The sequence below is a fragment of the Saccostrea echinata genome, unplaced genomic scaffold (assembly GCF_033153115.1).
Source record: "Saccostrea echinata isolate AGI-Se365-2 ecotype Australia unplaced genomic scaffold, CSIRO_AGI_Sech_v1 ptg000042l, whole genome shotgun sequence".
Taxonomy (NCBI): Eukaryota; Metazoa; Mollusca; class Bivalvia; order Ostreida; family Ostreidae; genus Saccostrea; species Saccostrea echinata.
Window position 1 is genome coordinate 4,602,906 of NW_026889791.1, and position 20,208 is coordinate 4,623,113.

A 20,208-nucleotide genomic window follows, 5' to 3' on the forward strand; every position below is an offset into this window, starting at 1 on the left:
AAAAGCAACAGCAGAGAAGAAAACTACTTGTTTTATGCCTCAAGTTTTTAAATGCATTTCTTTTTTAGGACATACTTGCTACACACCCATTCACAAAGATCTCCAACTGGAGCAGTGGAAACACGTATTTCCACATGACAATTGGTAACCTTGTACGTGGAAGTAAACTACTGTGTGAAACTTCTTTGGTAAGCAGCTTATTAGTACTTAACTTGGATATAGTGAAATACAATATAACTAAACAGGGTTTTAGTTAAAACTGGAGAGTAATCAAACATGGTTATACAGTTGTAGTAAAACCTCAGAGTAGTGATGACCTTGACCTTGAACTATGGCTTACTTTTGAAAAACATTAACATTGGTCATAAGTTTCGAATGGGTGGAGCTTAGGCATTTATGTTTCATGTGTGTTCCTTGTAACAATACCTTCCCTTGAATACCAACAATTTTGATCATTTGACAGTGACCTTGGAGTTTGACCTATTTTGGAAATAGTTTAACCTTGGCCACCATAACTTTTAAATGGTTGTTGCTAGGGCTTTAATATTTCACATGTATGTTTCTTGTGAGAATATATAACAATACTGACCTTCACCATGAGCTGCCATACACAGACATCAGTGTTTCACATCTTGTTTTTTTGGGGGGTGTTAAAATCAGTTACTTGTACATGAATAATTGTCCCCTTAAATGTACCAAAGATAGGCAATACATACATTTGTATGACAAAATTATATTTTGCTGTAAATCACAGTTTCCATGTGTTAAACTTAGATAGTGTATAAAAAGGGAACATTTGTTTACTGCACTTGACCTTTAGCTGTCTCTGCAAAGGGAAATAACCTGATGTCTCTGTGAATTCATGTATTAGGTATAACATACATTTAAGCAGGAATTCACCTTAACTGTGTAGATGAAAAGTTTTACTGCTTATCTCAACTCTAATGACAACTCTTCTACAGAGTATAACAATTAGAGATATCAAAGAGTACCCGGTTAACTGGGTACTCGGTCAAACGTCCGAGTATCGAATACTATAATTGGTATTTGGTTACGTGAATGTATATTTTTTCATATTTCAAAGTACATATACATGTACATATATTTATGAAAAAACATGTCCAAAAAATGTAACTTAAATATGCATTGCCTATGTTTATATATAGTAATTAGCTTCACCTACGCTAGTAAATACCTGTTATCGCCTGTGGCTGCATTATTACAGTGTATAATTACAGTAATTACCATGACCAGTCACCTGGTACAGCTATTTTCACCTCTTGTTGTGGTCCTTAATTTTTGGATGCCTTCGTATGTTTTCAATGGACATTTAATTATGGTCTATTATCTTTAAATTATTTAGTTGGTACACAGCTGTGAAATCGGAAAAATGTAGAAATATCGCTACACACTTCAAATTTTAAAATAACTGAAGTTTCAACAAATGTCAAAATTCAGTTGTGGAGAGTAAATTTAGTGTATATGGGGGAAACAACCAACATATTAAATTATGTACGAATAGCAATCCCAACAACCTCTATTGCTTTGTAGATATTCTCTTTTCGCTAGTCTAATCATTACAAAACTGTGTAACATATTGTTCTCCTCTTGTGTTGATCAAATCCCCCTACTAAGCAAGCATTGTAAACCATTTGTTATTATGTATTAATTGATGTCTTTTGTCTTTATTTGATAAATAAATTAAATACAAAAAATCCTTTTTTCGTTAGGCACAATGTTTATATACATACATACATTACGTTAAAAAAAACATCAGTGGAGGTTAACAAGGCTTATAACTGGTCTCAATAGAATTTTGAACACATGTATGAAATTTGTAGAATACCCAGGCACTCAATCGGAAAATCATCCGAGTAACCCATTATCAAATATTGACTGATTTGACATCCCTGATAACAATCGAATCATTTTTTCACTTTAAGGATTTATGAATATGTTTCAGGGATACAAGATGGATGATCTTCTGACGTCATACATCAGTATGATGCTGACCAGCATGAACAAACAGAAAAGTGCCAAGAAGTGATGACAAATCCTAATGCTTTACAAAGACAGATATGCAATAAGGACAACAGAGTGACTTCTTATGTCCCTATATAACCTGTGATAAATTATTCTTTTATTCATGAAAATAGGCTTTTTTTTCAAAAAAGTTTTTAAAATGCTTTTCAAAACCCATATGGTTTCATTCAATGTCATGTGTTTAGTTAGAAGTAATGGTACAGTTTATAAGATCCATTGTTAGGGTAATTAATATGTATAATTTCATGTGATTTGTTAGGGAAAAAATCAGAGAGAGATTAGACATGTATTTCTGTGTTTTATTTGTTTTACAGGTACATTAAGAATTGATGAACTGTTGTAAATATTCATTGTGAGAAGCAATGTTATGAATTGAAAGAGTGCACATTAATGGAACTTTATATAATTATAATGTACTTACAATATCAGATGTTTATTATATCATGTACATTGTACAGTCCTTCATATCATCTCTATATATAGAATACAAGACATATCGCAGGGGATATGGAGAAATCTAATTACAACATAATGCTTTTTCCAACTTTTTCATTCCTTAATTTGCCTGTTTTAAGTGTATAGCTTGCCTGAATTTGTTATTTATTAAATTGTATTGTTGAATATAATGTATTTATGTATGCTTTAACAATTTTGTACACAGGGTGTAACAAGATCTATATATATTCCTTATCATCTGCTGAATTCCATGGCTAAGAACATTTTACAGCTCTGTCTCAGCAAGTCATCTCCTCTGCTTTGTAAGTTAGTACCCATGGTAAATGCTAGTGGTATATAAGTGCTTAGATTATATTGACATAGATTCTGAAATGAAGTCCATCCCTATGGCAGGGGACCATTAAGATACAAACAATTTGTGTAATTGGACTTTTTTTATGCAGTTCATAGAAAATCATTTTCATTTCCAGAATGACATAATGATACAAGGAATCCAATGTTCAAAATCAAAATATATGACAGACAGAATAAAATGATGCAGTTATAAATTTGTGTCAGTTATGTGATTTTTATGGAAGGCACGGCTCTTATGTAGCTTTCATTATATTGTATACTCAATAAAATGTAGGTTTTCTTGAGAAATAATGGAGACTTATTTAGTGAATGAAAACATTGTATGTTAAACATGTGAACTTTGTAATATATACTCAGGTTACTAAATTCTAAAATTAAAAATTTTATCACCATGGATCACTCTTGACAACAGTGTGATTTCAGAAGCATGTTTGTCAGAAGTATGCTCCCTATACATTTCATACACAGTCTGGTGCCACATCCATTCATTAGAAACATTTTTATACCATATTACATTTAGTTTTCTAATAATCGAGTTATATTTTTTTCTACATAGAAGAAACGAAAAAAAAAAAGACCTTGGAAACCCCCCCCCCCAGTATTTTTTAGAGGAAAATGTACCAATGATGAAAATTCTACATCTGGTACATGATAAATTACTTTCGCATTTAAAAAAAATTGACAGATAGAAATATCTTAAATTTAACAGTTTTAAAAGAACTGAGTGCAAATGTTTTAGATAAAATATTATAAGTAACTGTCATAAATATTGGCAAAAGAAAATAAAAGTTAATAATTATTTGTAAAATAGCAGACCCCAGGCGGGGATCCAGAAATTTTTTCCAGGGGGTCCATCCCAGTCAAAATAATTCTAATTTAAAAATTTCTTGACAAGCAAAAAAAAGAAAACAAAAACAAAAAACAAAACAAAAAAAAGATGAAAGAAACAAAATCTAGATCCGCGCATGGACTTGATTGAATTGACTATAATTAAACTCTGGTAAGACAATTTACGGACAGCTTGGAAAGTTATCTTTCTTATCATGGGCATTTCACCTTAGTTTACAGCTTACAATTTGCCCTAATACGCTACACGTTGGAGATAACGTTAGCGTGATGTTATTATTTTTTTCTGTTGTTGATACTTTTCCTAAAATACAAGTTAAATATTATTTAAATCTTTAAAACTAATTTTCTACGTTTACAAGTTTAAGAAGAAGGGAGAAAAAACTAAACTTTAAAAAAATTCTAATTAATACATTGACATGTTGTAGAGGGCCCTGGTGACGGAGTTAGGGTTCATTGGACGTAATGTACACGGATGTGATATGCGTTCTATTTATATAATAGTTTTGTATAAGCCCAATAACTATGGTACGCCAAATTAACATATATTCAAATATTTGAACCTATCTTTGATTAATTGTACCTATCTTCAAATCATTTGTACCTATCTTCAAGTCAATTAAAGATAGGTTTAATTCAATTTTACCTATCTTTAATTCATTCGAAGATACGTACAATTGATTTGAAGATGGGTACAATTGATTTGAAGATTAGGTACAAATGCCATGAATTAAAGATAGATATAATGGATTTAAAGATAGGTGCAATTGAATTGAACCTATCTTTAATTATAAAGACACTGACAACTACATCTACTCCCTATAAAATGCTTTGCGCAGTTCCCTCCTTGTTCAAGACGCTGTTAGAGGGAGCTTTCATTATTTTCAATAACAGAAAAAGAATTGAACCTAGGTATAATTGACTTGTACCTATCTTCACATCCTTTGCAGATATGTTTCAATCGTACATATCTTTAAATCAATTGTACCTATCTATAAATCAGTTGTACCTATCTTCAAATCAATTGTACCTATCTTCAAATGAATTGAAGATAGGTATAATTCAATTGAACCTATCTTTAATTGAATTGAAGATAGGTATAATTCTATTGAACCTATCTTTAATTGAATTGAAGATAGGTGTAATTATTTAGAGATAAGTATAATTATTTACACCTATCTTTAATTCATTTAGACCTATCTTTAATTCAATTGTACCTATCTTCAATTCATTTAGAGATAGGTTCAATTATTTGAAGATAGGTAAAATTATTTGAAGATAGGTTCAAATATTTGAATATATGTTAATTTAGCGTTCCATAAATAACTGATTTTTTAAAAATAGTTCTAAAAACAATGTTTAAGTTCATTATTACGTGTAGCAAAATAAGAAACAAATCAAAAAATAATTCAGAGATGTCCGCTTATGGTGACGGATTTGAATTCGGCCTATCAAATAACAGAATAAAAAGACGTTATAAAAATTAGACACAATAATTTGAATTTCTAGTTCAAAAATATACAAATACATTCTATTTATCCCATGTTTACCCCTTTATCCCGTGGATATGACTCATTGGATAAATTTTTCATAATCCACAGTTGTGACGTCACAATGGTTTTTGCGTTAGCGCGATGAAGTAAAATAAAGTGGAGTCCTATATAAAACAGTGTAAAACATTGGTTGTGAAGTATTAAACATGGGATAAAAAGAATCTCCCATGATTTGTAGTTGGATATGATTTTTATCCAACTCGTTGTGTGTTTTTATCCCCTCGCCAAGGCTCGGGGATAAAAAACACACAACTCGTTGGATAAAAATCATATCCAACTACAAATCATGGGAGATCCTATATATATAGGATCTCCCATGATTTGTAGTTGGACTCCACTATTAACGTAGGTCGCGGGTTTGCAGGCCATTTAAAAGTGTCCGAAAACATACCATGAAAATTAGTTATATGAATCGTCTACCTTCGTTTTATATTCTCTGAAAATTTTATAAAATTCGTCTGCACCGTTTTTGTGTAATTAAATCTCAAACATGCCATTGTTGTCGTAACATTTTTGACGGTATTCTATTGAATTATATAAGAAAAACGTCGTTTTCGGCTCTTTTTGAGGCAAGATTTTGTTTAAAAATGTTTCAATAACTTTTAAATGGTGCAGACGAAATTGTTTCCCCTTTGGTATTTTAACAAAGAATTGATTTGAAATAAATTAATGTGATAAAATTAATATGTCTTCGGGTTAGTTTTCGCGTTATTTAATGTGGATAATTGCTTTTATATCGCAAAATGTAACATTTTTAAGAACGACGTCATAAAATATCGCGACGTCATGCTTGACGTCGTGAATATCTATCCGGTATTCAGTGCAGAAAAATAAGACAAAATAATTTTTATAAAAAAGAAATTCACGTCTATCTGCTTTCAAGTGACCCGTGAATCGTATCATAATAATTCAATATCAATGGAATGATTATTAGACATGTTTCTCCTCAGATTAGGTTTTTTGTACTTCTTATATATTAGTGAATTCTCGCAAGGGACGTAAAACAACAGTAGATTAAACTTATCCTTACATTTGGCTGTGTATTTTTCTTTTCCAGCGTGCTAGCAGAAAACGGTATCCCCTAATCTAAGTAATTCAAGTATATAAAATGTTTTTATTTAGACCAGCAAGGCCTTCAAATTTACGAATTTCTGCCAAATATCGTCCCGGCTAAGTACAGTATATTTTCAGTATATATTTAAACAAAATATTTATTTTACATACCACATTTTCAGAGGGGTAAATGGGACAAGAATTTAAAATTAATTTTATCTGACGTAATCAACAGCCAGTTTTTTTTAGAACTTTAATTCTACTAGTTTGACATGGAAAGCAGAGTGAATAAAATCTGTAGGTAAGAGCATTACAAGCTGTTGCTTAGGGGACGAACATTTCATTCGGGGATGGTATGGGGTGGGGGTGGGGCTTGCAGATTTTGGAAATAAATAATCTGTCATCGAATGTGTTGAAAATAAATAATCTGTCCTCGACTGGGCAAGAAAAAAAATCTGTCTCTGACTAGTTCTAGCACCCCCCCCCCCCAGAATGGGAGTTTTCAACTTTGATGTTTTTCTTTCTTTCTTTTTTTTTTCTTATTGCTTGTCAGACTTTTTTCAGTGAAGAAGAAATAAATAATCTGTCCTTGTTTTTTTTCTTTTTGGAAATAGATAATCTTTCCTTCACCGACATGAAAATAAACAATCTGACTCGGTAAAATTTACCAACCCTCTTTCCCTCAGAAATAAATAGTTGTCCCCTTACAGGAGGTCAGTGTCGCTAAAAAATTGTCTGTATGTTTCATCGTACCTTAGCAGTATTTAATTTGTAATAAATTTGTAGAGCTATATAATTTAAAAATGTCCTTTTGAAAAATAAAGTTTAATCTTTGGATGTAACAGATGTATTTGCATTTTTTTTTAAATAATGGCTTCTTTATTAATAAAAAAAAAAACCCTGTTACATGTAATTCAAATACGATCAAAGGAAAAAAAAAAAGGTCAGTTGAGCCTTGTGTCCACATCGTTTCGCGATACCAAGTGAAAACAAATCGATCGCAATTTCTCGGGCCTTTCCGACAAGCCGAAAAACAATTACTTGTTTTTACAAGCTTGCAGGAAAGGCCCGAGAAGATATGCGATTGATAACAAATAATTAAACGTTTTTTAATACTTCCAGTGTCGATCATTCGAATCGTAATAAGCCTTATTCACTAAATTACCAATTCCAACAAAAGTTATATCTAAGTATTGTATCGACTATACAAATCGTTAAAAGCCTTCATTATTTGTGATAAGTCGATGCTTAAATAATATAACACTAAACTACCAATTCCAAGAAAAGTTATAGCTATATTATGATATACTGAAGAATTAATAAAACAAAAATCATCGCGGATTTCTTTTTCATTGTGACGTCATAATCAAATGTGCACAAGAAAGTCGCCCAAATCATATAAATTGCGTACCCAGTTTCAACGACGTCAGCAAACCCGCGACCTACGTTAATTTTACTTCATCACGCTAACGCAAAAACCATTGTGACGTCACAACTGCACTTAACTGTGGGATCTGAAAAAAAAATATCCAATGAGTCATATCCACGGGATAAAGGGGTAAACATGGGATAAAAATGAATAACTATATTCCTGAATGCATTGCCATGGTGTGGCGACGGTATCCTATGTTACAAATGGACCTAGCCTCTAATCATAACTAGGCTAGGCTTAATATTCTCAATAATCCTCGACACGTGAGCTAATCGGACTTGAACATTTCACCAGAAGAGTGCGCATGTCTGACTGAATTTACATATTGATCAACATTTGCCGGGTCTAGACAGACAAAATATTGTAGAGGAACGTCTGTGTTTGTTGTTAACCGTGGTGAGTAAAGCTATGGCTCAAATTGATCATAAATTTGTATATTTTTATTTAAATACTTTAAAAAGTAGCAAGAATCGTGTTCTGAACAGCAAATTTACAAAACATGTTTATCACGTGAACAGGACATGTTGGCCAAGGTCAACACCAAAAACTACAGATAGTGATATAAAGATGAATATTTAAAATATTAGACATGAAATATTTTAAAATATCTATTTTTGTTATATATGATAGTTAATGGATCTATAGAATGATCATGACACACAGTAATAAAAATGCTAAATTGGCGGAATGCCAAAGACATGCATCGTAACTGGTTAGAAAAGAACAAAAACAATGTATTGTGTTTTTAAATATATCTAAAGGGTTTTAATGTTCAGTGTTTGAGAATATTTATAATCTCTTTTATGGCACATAGGATCTATTTAAAATCCCGCTCTTTTGACAGGTACAGTACGTGGCCATAAGTGAGTTTCCACTATATATTTCTTTGGGGAAAAAAACAACATTTTTTGTAAAATATGATTGCAGTGCTCATTTTTTATGACTAAACACCATTATTGCAGTGCTCATTTTTGATTACTAAACACCAAAAAATGTAGAATTCTCTACAGTTTTTTTTTCTCATGATATTCCTTTCTTTGAGGGAAAAGTTCAAACTCAATCCACAAAATCAGAGTTTTTTGTGGTATTTCAGTATTTCATGGCTGATTAGCTGTGCACTTTATTAAATTGCTAAAACTTTTTAAACAGAAATGGAGCAGTTAAAAGATATGGCAGAGTTGGAGTTAGAATTGCATAGCATTAACATTTATACTCTCTGTTAAAGTTAGAAGTTTTACACAAAGCAGAAAAAAGGCTCTGCTTTTTAATGATCTTGATGGAAAGTTTTGAAAAGATAAAATTTTATGTTGTGTAACCTGAGAAATTCTATGCATCATAAATTTCTTTAAACTCTGAACAGGATCTGGAACCCACATGAATTGTAAGGAAAAGTAGGATACTCCTAGTATGCATATTACTCCTGAAACATTTCTAAAACTAAATTTTTGAATTTTAAATGCTTAAAAAAACAAAGCAGAAATTTCCTGTAAATTTAAAACAGACTATTGGGAATGCCTTAGATTGGTACTAAAACATGGAAAATTTGCTTTAAATATGAGTGTCATTTTCATTTTGAATATGATTTTTGTAGAAAACTGTCAAGAATTTAAATGGTATGATAATTTGCTGAAATTATCATGAATTTTTAACATTGTCTGTCAAACCTGTGAGATGTGAGTTGTATAGATTATAGTTTGTTTTCTTATCAGTGTAAATATAACTAGTATGGTTTAGGTGTTCATAACGTTCTCTCATGGCATATGCCTGACCATACATTTATTCACTAGGGTCAACCAGTGCTTCACCTGTACCTCTCTAGAACACTCCCACTAAGTAAATGATCAGTTTTTGACCTTTAATATAGCTTGCCCATACTCATTTAGTTAACTAAAAAAGTCACAAAATGGTACAAGTTACACAAGTTTCAAAGGGGGGTTCTGGAAAGTTGCACATTATGCACAAATTTCAATCATCTTATTGCAACATATGGATAAGAAAAAGCAGAATAGAGTTATACATACATATTAAAATTAAGCTTTAAAAAAAGGTAGTGCAGATAAAGAAATATATAACAACAAAAGTTACTCTTTCGTTACAAAAAAGTCGTAATAAAGTTTTATAAAAGTCACATTTTAGTTCATATGCATGATGTATGGGGATGATTACTGATCAGTTGGCTAGACTTGAGGGTCAAAGGTATATTTAAGGGTAGTACTCATCTATAAATCTGGGTATTTAAGGGTAGTACTCGTCTATAATACAGGTATTTAAGGGTAGTACTCATCTTTAAATTTGGGAAAATTTACTGAGGGAAATAGGCCAGATGATCAGAGTGAACAGAAATTTAGTCTATTTTTATCACTGTAGATTCTTGAAATTTCGTTTGGCTACAAGAAGAAAATTTGTCCCCCAGTTTCCAAGTCTTTAAAGGAATGAATGATTGGCGTCCTTTCATTTATGGAGGAATTGCATCCGTTGCTGCTGAAAGTGGTAAGCGTGTTTTCTTTTTAGCTCACCTGAACTGAAGGTCTGATCACTAATTATCTGGTACTGAAAATTCAGACAATATCTAATTACATCCATCAGTTGTTAAATTTTGTCAACATTTCAAGGCCAATGATCATACAAATCCACTTAGCTTCTGTTAATAGAAGTTGTATATGATGGAAATTATCGCATAAGAACAGCGTGACAAAACACACTTCAGAAATCACCCAGCAGGGTCTTTGGACCATTTGAGTTTTTAATGATTCGTTCTACATGACTGGTACTTTCATGACCACTTCAAAGAAAACTTACAAGAAACTTCTTACCAATCTTCAAAATGATAGCAGTGGAGTGAAAACCAAGATTTTTTTTTTTTGCCTAATTTACATACTGTACGACTCTTTTTGAACCATGTTTCAAATTACTTCAGAATATGAAGTGTCTGGCATAATTATTTGAAGCTTGGAAGGAAGAGGTACATTTAGAATTAGTGATTTGAAGAGCATTGGTATGGTTCAAATTACAGTATCCACTACTTGAAAAATTAGGAGTTAAATTATGTAGATCTCTTGATTTTTCTTTTTATAGGTACTTTTCCAATTGATACAACAAAAACTCGTCTTCAAGTTCAAGGCCAGACAATTGATGTCCGCCTGAAGGAGATCAAGTATCGAGGCATGACCCATGCCCTAAAACGCATTTATTTTGAAGAGGGCATCAGGGCATTATACTCGGGGTAAAGTGTATTTCAACTTGCATTGTTAGAGCCTCCCTCTGTGGATGCCTTGAAGTGACTAGTTTTTTTTTCATTATGCTTTTTCAGTTTGTCAGATATTGCGTGTCTGTAGAGAACATTTTCTTCTCTTTCCAATCATTTGTGTACATCACAGTCTTATACATGGATTAAGGGTTAGCAGTGACTTTGAACCAAGTTATTAAATCAAAAGTCAAATCATTCCTCATCCAAGTATAATTTGGCTATCCCCCCTCCCACACCCTACTGGATAAAGATATGATATTCTGGCTTTTAACATAAGTATTTAATTTATCTGTCTAGAGTAATAATTATACCACTGTTTATTCTTCCTTATTATTCTGTCTTCCTTGTTTCATGCACGTAGTATGATTATTCTGGACCTTTGCCAAATAAGTGTATTTCATTTTACTGAACCTTTGTTTTTAAAATGCAAAGTCTGTTAAATGAACAAATACTTAAATTTTAGCAAAGTTACATGTACATTTAAAATAGTTTACATGTACGAGAGGTGCTAAATATTTTAGTGTCGCAAAAGTTGGCACATTTATATTTATGTCAGTTGGCTCATTCCCAGTAATTATGTGTCGCTACTTACCAAATATAGACATTTTCTTTTTAATAAGAGGAAGAATGTCCCCGCTGGCTGATTTCCATTTAATTGTAGAATGCTGTTTTACATTGATTAAAAAGCCCATTCAGATAGAACTGGCAACATGCCAGGAATCTGTGAAATGTTTTAGCTCACCAGGAGCACATAATAATGAGCCTTTTTTTTTTTTGAGAATAAAGGAAAATGCAAAAATACCATGTAAAAGGTATAAAGATTTTAAGTTTTATATTTTTTTCTCTTAATTTTACAGATTAGTACCTGCATTGTTCAGGCAATCAGCCTATGGAACTATAAAGATTGGTGTGTACTATTCATTAAAAGGCTTTATTGTTCCAAATCCAAAAGGTAAATAATTGTATTTAGCCATTTGAATTGTTAAATACAAAGACTTAGACAGAAAGTGAAAATGTAAATCATGTTTGCATATTTATTTGCAGAATAGAAATGTTTTCAGAGCTACTAGTGTTTGGTTTATTTACAGTTAAAAGCTTGTTATCTTGAACACTGATATCTCGAATATGAATATGTCAAAGTGAGTTGGCATTCCAAACCACATATTTGTTTTTTTTTTTTTTAACCCTGGTTATCTAGAATCATTGGATATATCTAAAAGTTAAATTTTTGTCCTGTCCAGTTCAAGATAACAAGGCTAAACTCTATTTAATACATGGACATTAGTAATATAGTCATTGTTATGAATTCACACAAGTTTTGTGAATCGTTAAAAACTGTTTTTTTTAAAATTAAAACTTGATTTACCTATCTATCTTTTCCAGACGAGACATTACCTATCAATGTATTCTGTGGAGTGGTTGCAGGTGTTGTGGGAAGTGTCATATCAAACCCCACAGATGTACTCAAGGTTTGTGTCCTATTACTCAGGAGTAAATGACATAAAAAAAAAACAGCATAAATTTTATTGTATTACAACTTTGGTGTTTGTTAATTTTTAGCTCTACTGGTCAGAGAGCTTATGCGATAGCAAGGTGACCATTGTTCGTTTGTCTGTTTGTATAGAATTTTCAAAATGTTACTCCTCCTACATTTTTGGCCCGATTTCATTATAGCATGATAACATATTTAAAATGATCTCATTGCCTCACAGGTGCGTATGCAAGCTCAAACGGCGAATGGCAGCAGAGAAACTTTTACACAGGCATTTACCAAAATTTTCAAACAGGAAGGAATTCCAGGCCTTTGGAGGGTATTGAGTTTTATTGTGTTTAACAAACTAAAAGTATGAGGTCCATTGCATCAAAGTAAATTAAGTCATTTTCACATGGTCCATGGCAATAGAATCAGAAAAAAGTAGATTTTCATGTACCTGATTTTTAGTAATCAGAAATGTGAAAAATCTTATACAAATATAAAGGAAGCAAGGATTTTGATGATGTTTTTGTAATGATTGACAGGGAGTCAGTCCTACTGCCCAGCGGGCGGCCATCGTAGCCGGGGTCATTCTTCCTGCGTATGACATCAGTAAGTTACAGCTCCTTAACCTGAATATGGAGGACTGCATGGCTACACACTTTATGTAAGTGTTCTTAAGTATTGGCACCATCTTAGATATCCTTCCTGTAATGTATTCATATATGGCCCAAGCATTGGGCAAGCAATTTGTTATTTACAATAAGCAATTGTTAATTATTAGCTTGTTTAAAAAATAGATTTTTGATCAGTTAAATATCAATGATAGCTAGCTGTTATATGCAACCAGTTAATTCTTTGGAATTTTTTAATTAAATGTTGGAAATGGAACTGATATTTTAGTTCAATTTCAATTCCTTTTAGGGCAAGTTTTATTGCTGGTGTGATAGGAGCTGTGTTTTCGACACCAATTGATGTTGTCAAGGTAATCAGTTGGGGTAGTTTGGCTTTATTTACCATATTCCACTTCTTTTTTTGGTCCACCTAAGGTCCACACTGTGTCTAGATGATACACTAATATCAGTGATATTATTGCCAATAGATTTAGCTGCAATTAATGAATGAAATCAAATTCTATAAAGAATTGCTTTTTTTGAAGAATGCTTTTTTTAAAAAAAAAAAAAAAACATCATAATTTTGAGGTTTTTAGTTGTGAAGAAATGAATTAGTTATTCTGGAGAAAAAAAAAAAAAAAAAAAATGGGTTGTTTTCATTCTGAAACAGAACATTGGATTTAATACCTTGGATTGTAATTTTCATTTTATCTTTTTATGAAGTCTTGAATTCTCTGCTTGATTGTGTATCATCAAGGCATTAAAAATCCCTGCAGTGCTAATGAACATGTCTAAATTTTGTGTTAGGTCATTTTGACTTGTATATGGCGAAAAACTTGTCCACACACTAGCACACAATAGTTACAGTTGAGTTGTCTTTCTCCTACCATGCTCTCTGCTTATACACAATAGAAAAGCAGCTGTGATCTGATTTTCTGATTGGAAATTTGAACAATACAATTGGATGGTGTCATTATTGGCTAAGAGGACACTGGTGATCAGAAAACATGTTAAGGTGCCTTCTTGAAAGAAAAATTTTGAAACATGTTATGTACTGAATTTCCTGTATATCTTGTCTAATTGTTCCAGTGTTTTTAAAAAGGACAACAAAAAAAGTTTCAAGTTGTTTGGATTTAATGTGGCATTACAAAGTTGAAAGGAGGAGAAATTTGTCTTGCCAAGGGTCCAATGGACATAGGTTAATCTACGTGCTTTGGGATTGGCATAGCCTCTTCTATTACCTGTCCCTAAAGGTTGGATTGGCCTAATCTGTAGGATGCTAGGGTTGTTCCAAGATGATTTTGTACGGAGTTAAGTCTGTTGTTGGTGTGTTGGACACATTTTTCACCATGTTAAATTGTTCTTCATTGATAACTGAATTTCTTTAAAAGTTTCTAATGCTGCAAACTACTAGTAAGTCTGCATTGATTTAAAGATTTAATGTTTATTATAGAATGATATATAAAGTGCATATTAAATTTGGCAACATTTTTGATCAGTGTGTCTATGTGAACTGAATTTTGGAATTGCTCAACAGATCAAGTTTTACAAAGTATTTTGTTACATATGTTAAATCTTGAATTGTTTGTTATCTGCAAGATCTGATATCAATTTATTCATTTGTTTCCCCTAGACATATTGATCAAAATATTACAAAAATATACCAATACTTGTTATAATTGATTACTTGATGATTAGTATAGGAGAGTAGTGTAGAAGTTCTAATGCACTGTAGGGACCCCTTTCCTTACTGATGTCTACAATGTGTCCAAAATGCTTTTGAAATTTTTTTCTACTTTAAAATTACTGTGAAAAGCATCATTTTTTTTCTTCCTTGAAAGAGAAAATATTTTGTCTTTCAAGATGCTTTCTAATACAAGTACATGTTCATTTGAATTAAATTTTGTGGTTAAGAAGATGACACATCTGTAGACATCAGTGCATACAAAATGGTATGTATTCCAAAAAAAACTGAAATGTACCAAAAAATGTATCACCACTGGTAAACTTGTATACTTGTGCATGTGGTCTAGTCCGCTAGACCACATATCTTAACTCATCTAGTTGGATGGTTCATTGTTTTCAAGGTGCTCTAAGCTACAACATATGACTGATGCAGAGTGTCGACTAAATGGACGACATCACAGCAGATTGCCCCACTGTACGCGGAAGAAGCAGGGTGAAGGAGGGGCACAATGAGCGTTGCCGCCCTTTCCCACCCTCACTTTCATTAACATAGTGGGTTTACATAAGTCATGCGTATGTCATCTTGACCATTATTTCCCAAACACTGAACTTGTGTTCTTATTGATGTAATTCTTTCTCCTTTCTCTGTGGTTATGGTATTCTGTACAATGGTGTACAGACTGAGCATTTGTTTTTCCATTTAGAAGGTTGATATGGGGCAATGGAACATCCTGTAATATGTGAGGAATGTTTTGGCTGGAACATCTAACTACAGGGAAACATGGATACAGCAGAATTCATGCTTATAGCAAAGTGATTTTTATTCCTAGGGGTGGGGTGGGGATGTCACAGGGGTTTCTTGGTGGAATTTACATGGTAAAATTACTGGGGTGGGAATGGGGGGTGGGATGTCAAGCTGCAGGGTTTTTTATGTTTGGATGTACAGTATAATATGTCTAAATTGGATTTTGAGTACTCCAGAATTTTGTCTATTTTGGCCTTAAATTTAAGTCCCATGCATGTCTTTAACAATGTAATATAAAAAAAAATTGTGTAGTTGGATTCTGTCTTTTCCGTTTCCATACAGTTGTATTGATCCCAACTGCTCATTACAAATGGTAATTATTTCCTCTTATCCAGTTTCACTATATGATACCTGAGCACTAATTACAATTAACACCTAGCTGGCAGGGTAGTTGTACCAGCATGTGTTTACATAGTGACTTGAAGCAAACTGAAAGCTGATGGATACACATTCCACGTTAATAAAAAGTTAAGTCACTAGTAAATTAAAATACATTTAGCTTGTTTTTACTCATAATATTACACAGCATAGCATAAAATCATTCACAGTATACAAATCAAAATATAATTGGGAATCAATTTCAAAATGGGGCCTTAACATTTAAGGGAAGACATAAATGTTTATATAAATGAAATTTAATTTTATTTCAATAATAATCAAACCATAAATAATTATATTTATGCTAAATGTGCTATTTAACTTATGCTAGCAATATCTGCACTTTATAATTAACGCATCTGTAGAATTCAGCTCAGTGAGTTTGAAGCCTGAGACTTTGTGAATGAAAAAGAAAAATTGACAGTGGTCATGCATATACTCCTGATTAATTTCCTCTGTTTTCCAAGAATATGGAATGGTTTTATCATTTAATAATACAGACCTGTTTACTCTTACGATTTCGCCGTATTGTGTACGGATTTTGAGTCCAAAATATGTCTCATGTTTTGCTAATATGAAAATACGGAAATCGCATATCCATTCGTTTGGGTTTTAGCAGTTCGTTATCATCTGTCTCAGTTTGACGGTTTTTAATCGCTAAAATATGGGTAGAAATTGAAACACTTAACTGATATCGGGTTTCCAAAACGCAGTCGTTTAAAAATGACAGAAACCCTTCGAAAGAACGCAGGGTATAATGTTTTCCTTTGTTATTAAACCATGTTTTGGTAATCAGAAATGAAATTGTTTTCTAGTAATATATGTAAAATCGATGGAAAGTTAAATCTTACGGGTAAATGTCAAATCTCACTGACAAATCTAATAAAAAATACTGAGGGACAACAATATGGGTAAACATGTCTGATAATACTTTTCCATTGTACCTAATAATAAAACAAAGGGAAAAAATATTTCCCTGCATTCCAGATTCTGTGTACTGGTTATCCAGCCAATTTATCATAGAACCGGTGTTATCAGGTTAGGACAAATTATACTGTACATGGTGAATTATCTTGGGAGGAATGTCGGGGGGGGGGGGGGGGGGGTGTTCTTATTGGAATTTGCATATAAAATTACCACCCCATGATTATTTCTTATCGTCATTATTGATGTTGTCTTAGTGGTGTGTAGGTTTGAAAAATTGGAAGCACCAGCAGGTATTGTCAACATCGTCTATATTACTTCCCAAACCATATAAATTACTAGTTTTTTTTTTGATATATATAGAAACAGTTATTGAATATACAATGAAACAATAATAATCCAGACAGTTTCCAAAAAGGGCATTCGAAATTTGGGAGTTACAAATGCTCAGCTGGCACCATGCTACAGAAAAGAAGCTCACCGTAGTTACATAATATGTACTGATTTTGTAGTATTCAGTAAAAGATGTAATTGATAAAAAGATTTCTGTCTCATCTGTGTAGCCTTGTAAATATTTACATATTGTAATAAGCTTCTTTACATTTGAATATGTATTACACTGGATATAAATATGTGTTGATGTTGTTAGATTCTTAGATGACTAGATTGTTAACATTGTCTTTTCTTTTTTCAGACAAGAATGATGAACCAGAGAAGGTACAGGCCTTCAGTATTAAGATCTGGTGTTGAGATTTTCCCAATTTACAAATCTTCCATGGACTGCCTATTTCAGGTATTTCAAACTCATAGATTCAACTTTTCAAACTCATAGATACAACTTTTGATATTTTATGGAGAAGATAATTTTCTGTTGTTGGCTTTCTGTGTTTAGCATTTACCTTAAAATTATTTTAATTATCTTTCAGTGTATGTAATTATGTATTTGTTTTTAGACTGTTAAAACAGAGGGGCCATGTGCATTATACAAAGGCTTTTGTCCAACTTGGGTTCGACTTGGCCCATGGAATATTATTGTATCCTTTTTCTTATTTATGGCATTGATTAGAGGTTGAAAGCCATACAAGGGGTCATCTATTATCTACATAACCAAAGGTGTTGCTCGCTGCATCTGCGAAAGAAAATAGCACATCTAGATAGCACAATAGATAACTTGAAAATTAAATTGCATCCAGTACATTTGAAACTAATTCTATAACAATTAAAATACAGATACTGATTTTATTGTAACTAAAGAAAAAATGAGGAACTTAACTGATAGTTGCTTTGAATTACATGAATCATTGGTTTTTGACAGGAAACCTAAATGAAAAGAAAATAACCAACAGAGCAGTTAATGTACTACTTTAATAGGCAAACAAGAAGGTTGAAACATTGACTTTTAAAGTTCAAATTTTACTCTTACAATTTTAGAATCATTAAATTTTATCATAAACATGGAAGAGTTGAGCTCCATTGCTGGGTTTCATAGAATATAGAATACCACGCCGGATCATAATGCATAGCTTTGATGCAATCACTGAAAATATGTAAGCTAGAAATATTAAAAAGGCCATGCTTAGACATTGACAAGTAGAACAGTAATAAAATATTTCCTTCCTAGCTCTTCAACTAAGTGAAAAGAGATTAATTATTTAACACCACACCTATAATTGTGAGAATTTGCTTAATTTTATATTTAATTCTTTTTTATGTTTGATGCCATTGAAGCCTTTCAGGCTTTTGATTTTTTTTTATGTACACTTGTACAAATACATGTCAGACTTGAATGCGTATACTTTTATAGTTAACCTTGACCTGTATTCAGTTCTTTCTGATGTATGAACAACTGAAGAAGGTGTATTGATGGATGACCAAACAACTTTGATAGCATGTCCGGCATTGTCCACATCCACTGATGTCAATCGCTATACAACATGGTCAACATATACAATTAGTTGACAGTTGCTTAGTTGTTCTGATCTGTTGACTTCTATACCATCTAGAGTATATCTCAACTCTAACAGATGTCAGTATTTGGAACCTAAAAAAGCAATTCTGACCAGATGGAAGGCATCCCTCCAAAGCCATTAGCCAATTCCAACACTTGGAAGAACAACTTGATATCAGATATCATTTGATAATGCTTTGAAAGGACATTATCTTTAAGCTCAATTTCTGCACAATATTGAGAATTACTATTACCGTGGTATTCAGTTTTGGGGTACATTATGAAATTTGAAGTATTAGTCAATATGGACTACATTTTAAAATGAGTTTAAACTTTTATTCAAGGTTGAGCATGCAACCTCCTAAAGACACATAATGTTAGAATTTATGTACATACAAAGTTGTACTTGGTAAATTGCTTATGTTTGAATGCTGAACAATTGTCATTATACTTTGTTATGCTTTCCTGGCAAGATGTACAGTATATTCTTTCTACCACAGAGGTCTCATTTTACAAGTTACATGTATTCCAGTCCATATATTTTTAATTGCTCATTGTAAGTGATATACAGGGTACTTTTCATTCATACCCACTTTTTTTAAAAGTATTTTTGTTGTAGTTTTCGAGACGAATAGTACTCAACAAAATTGTTAAAGCAAAATTTGGCAAAATAATAAAAGGAGATAAAATATGAATACTGTGTTGTTTTGATGTTTTCATTCGTTATAAAGGTTCACTGACCCTCTGATAAGGGAGATAAATCTAACTGGGATAAATGACATTGCTTTATAAAAATGTCAAGTTAAACTGTTGAAGGGATGCTTTAATTTAAATTTCTTCTGGAAAATCATAGGAGTAAACAGGTGATGCATCATAAGGACAGATGCCACAAATTATTTTCAAAAGTCATGAAAATATATATTGATATCATTTAGTTTAGCCATGTAAAATGTCATATTTTCATTCAGAGTTTTAGATAAATTTTCTATAAAGAGATAATAATTTGTAAAGATTTATAGGGTAATGAAAAAAAGGAATTGCTATCAACATCATTGAAAATCTACCATTTCTTAATATTTTAGTTGATATACACCTCATGTATAACCGAGTAAGTCCTAAAATACGTACCAATCCATTCAATCAATTTTTAGCTCTACTGGTCGGAGACCAGAAGAGCTTATGCGATAGTAAGGTGTCCGTTGTCCATCCGTCTATAACTTAGCACACAAGTAGACTATACTGTGATACAAAATTGTCTCTATTGTTTTTTGATTTTGTTGAATGATGTTGCCATGGTTACTAAAAATAGAAATTTCCTTGAAATACTTTCAAAACGCTACTCCCCCCTACAGTTTTGATCTGATTTCAATATAACTTAGCACACAAGTAGACTAG

At 32.2% G+C, this 20,208-nt stretch overlaps 2 protein-coding genes across 2 annotated transcripts in view; both read left to right on the top strand.

Annotated features, from left to right (window-relative positions):
* LOC133201203 (myosin-VIIa-like) overlaps positions 1 to 3,051 on the top strand; it is a 43,665-nt gene extending 40,614 nt beyond the window's left edge. Inside the window, exons 44-45 of the mRNA XM_061336999.1 lie at positions 69 to 188; positions 1,964 to 3,051. Of these exons, the coding sequence (XP_061192983.1) occupies positions 69 to 188; positions 1,964 to 2,047 (204 nt within the window). The 3' untranslated portion in view covers positions 2,048 to 3,051. The remainder of the gene's footprint in view (positions 1 to 68; positions 189 to 1,963) is intronic.
* A 5,007-nt stretch (positions 3,052 to 8,058) lies between these two features.
* Positions 8,059 to 19,508, top strand: LOC133201204 (kidney mitochondrial carrier protein 1-like). Its single transcript, XM_061337002.1, has 11 exons — positions 8,059 to 8,133; positions 10,105 to 10,227; positions 10,813 to 10,960; positions 11,842 to 11,936; positions 12,368 to 12,453; positions 12,697 to 12,795; positions 13,004 to 13,125; positions 13,383 to 13,443; positions 17,560 to 17,658; positions 17,819 to 17,899; positions 18,691 to 19,508. Exons 2-11 carry the CDS (start codon positions 10,170 to 10,172, stop codon positions 18,727 to 18,729), a joined length of 888 nt encoding a protein of 295 aa, XP_061192986.1. The 5' UTR covers positions 8,059 to 8,133; positions 10,105 to 10,169; the 3' UTR covers positions 18,730 to 19,508.
* The last annotated feature ends 700 nt before the right edge of the window (positions 19,509 to 20,208 follow it).

Coding starts and splice junctions, on each gene's coding strand:
- LOC133201204 (XM_061337002.1), top strand. CDS start 10,170: ATGAATGATTGGCGTCCTTTCATTTATGGAGGAATTGCATCCGTTGCT. Junction 12,454..12,696: donor ACCCCACAGATGTACTCAAG/GTTTGTGTCCTA, acceptor ATTGCCTCACAG/GTGCGTATGCAAGCTCAAAC. Junction 17,659..17,818: donor CCATGGACTGCCTATTTCAG/GTATTTCAAACT, acceptor ATTTGTTTTTAG/ACTGTTAAAACAGAGGGGCC.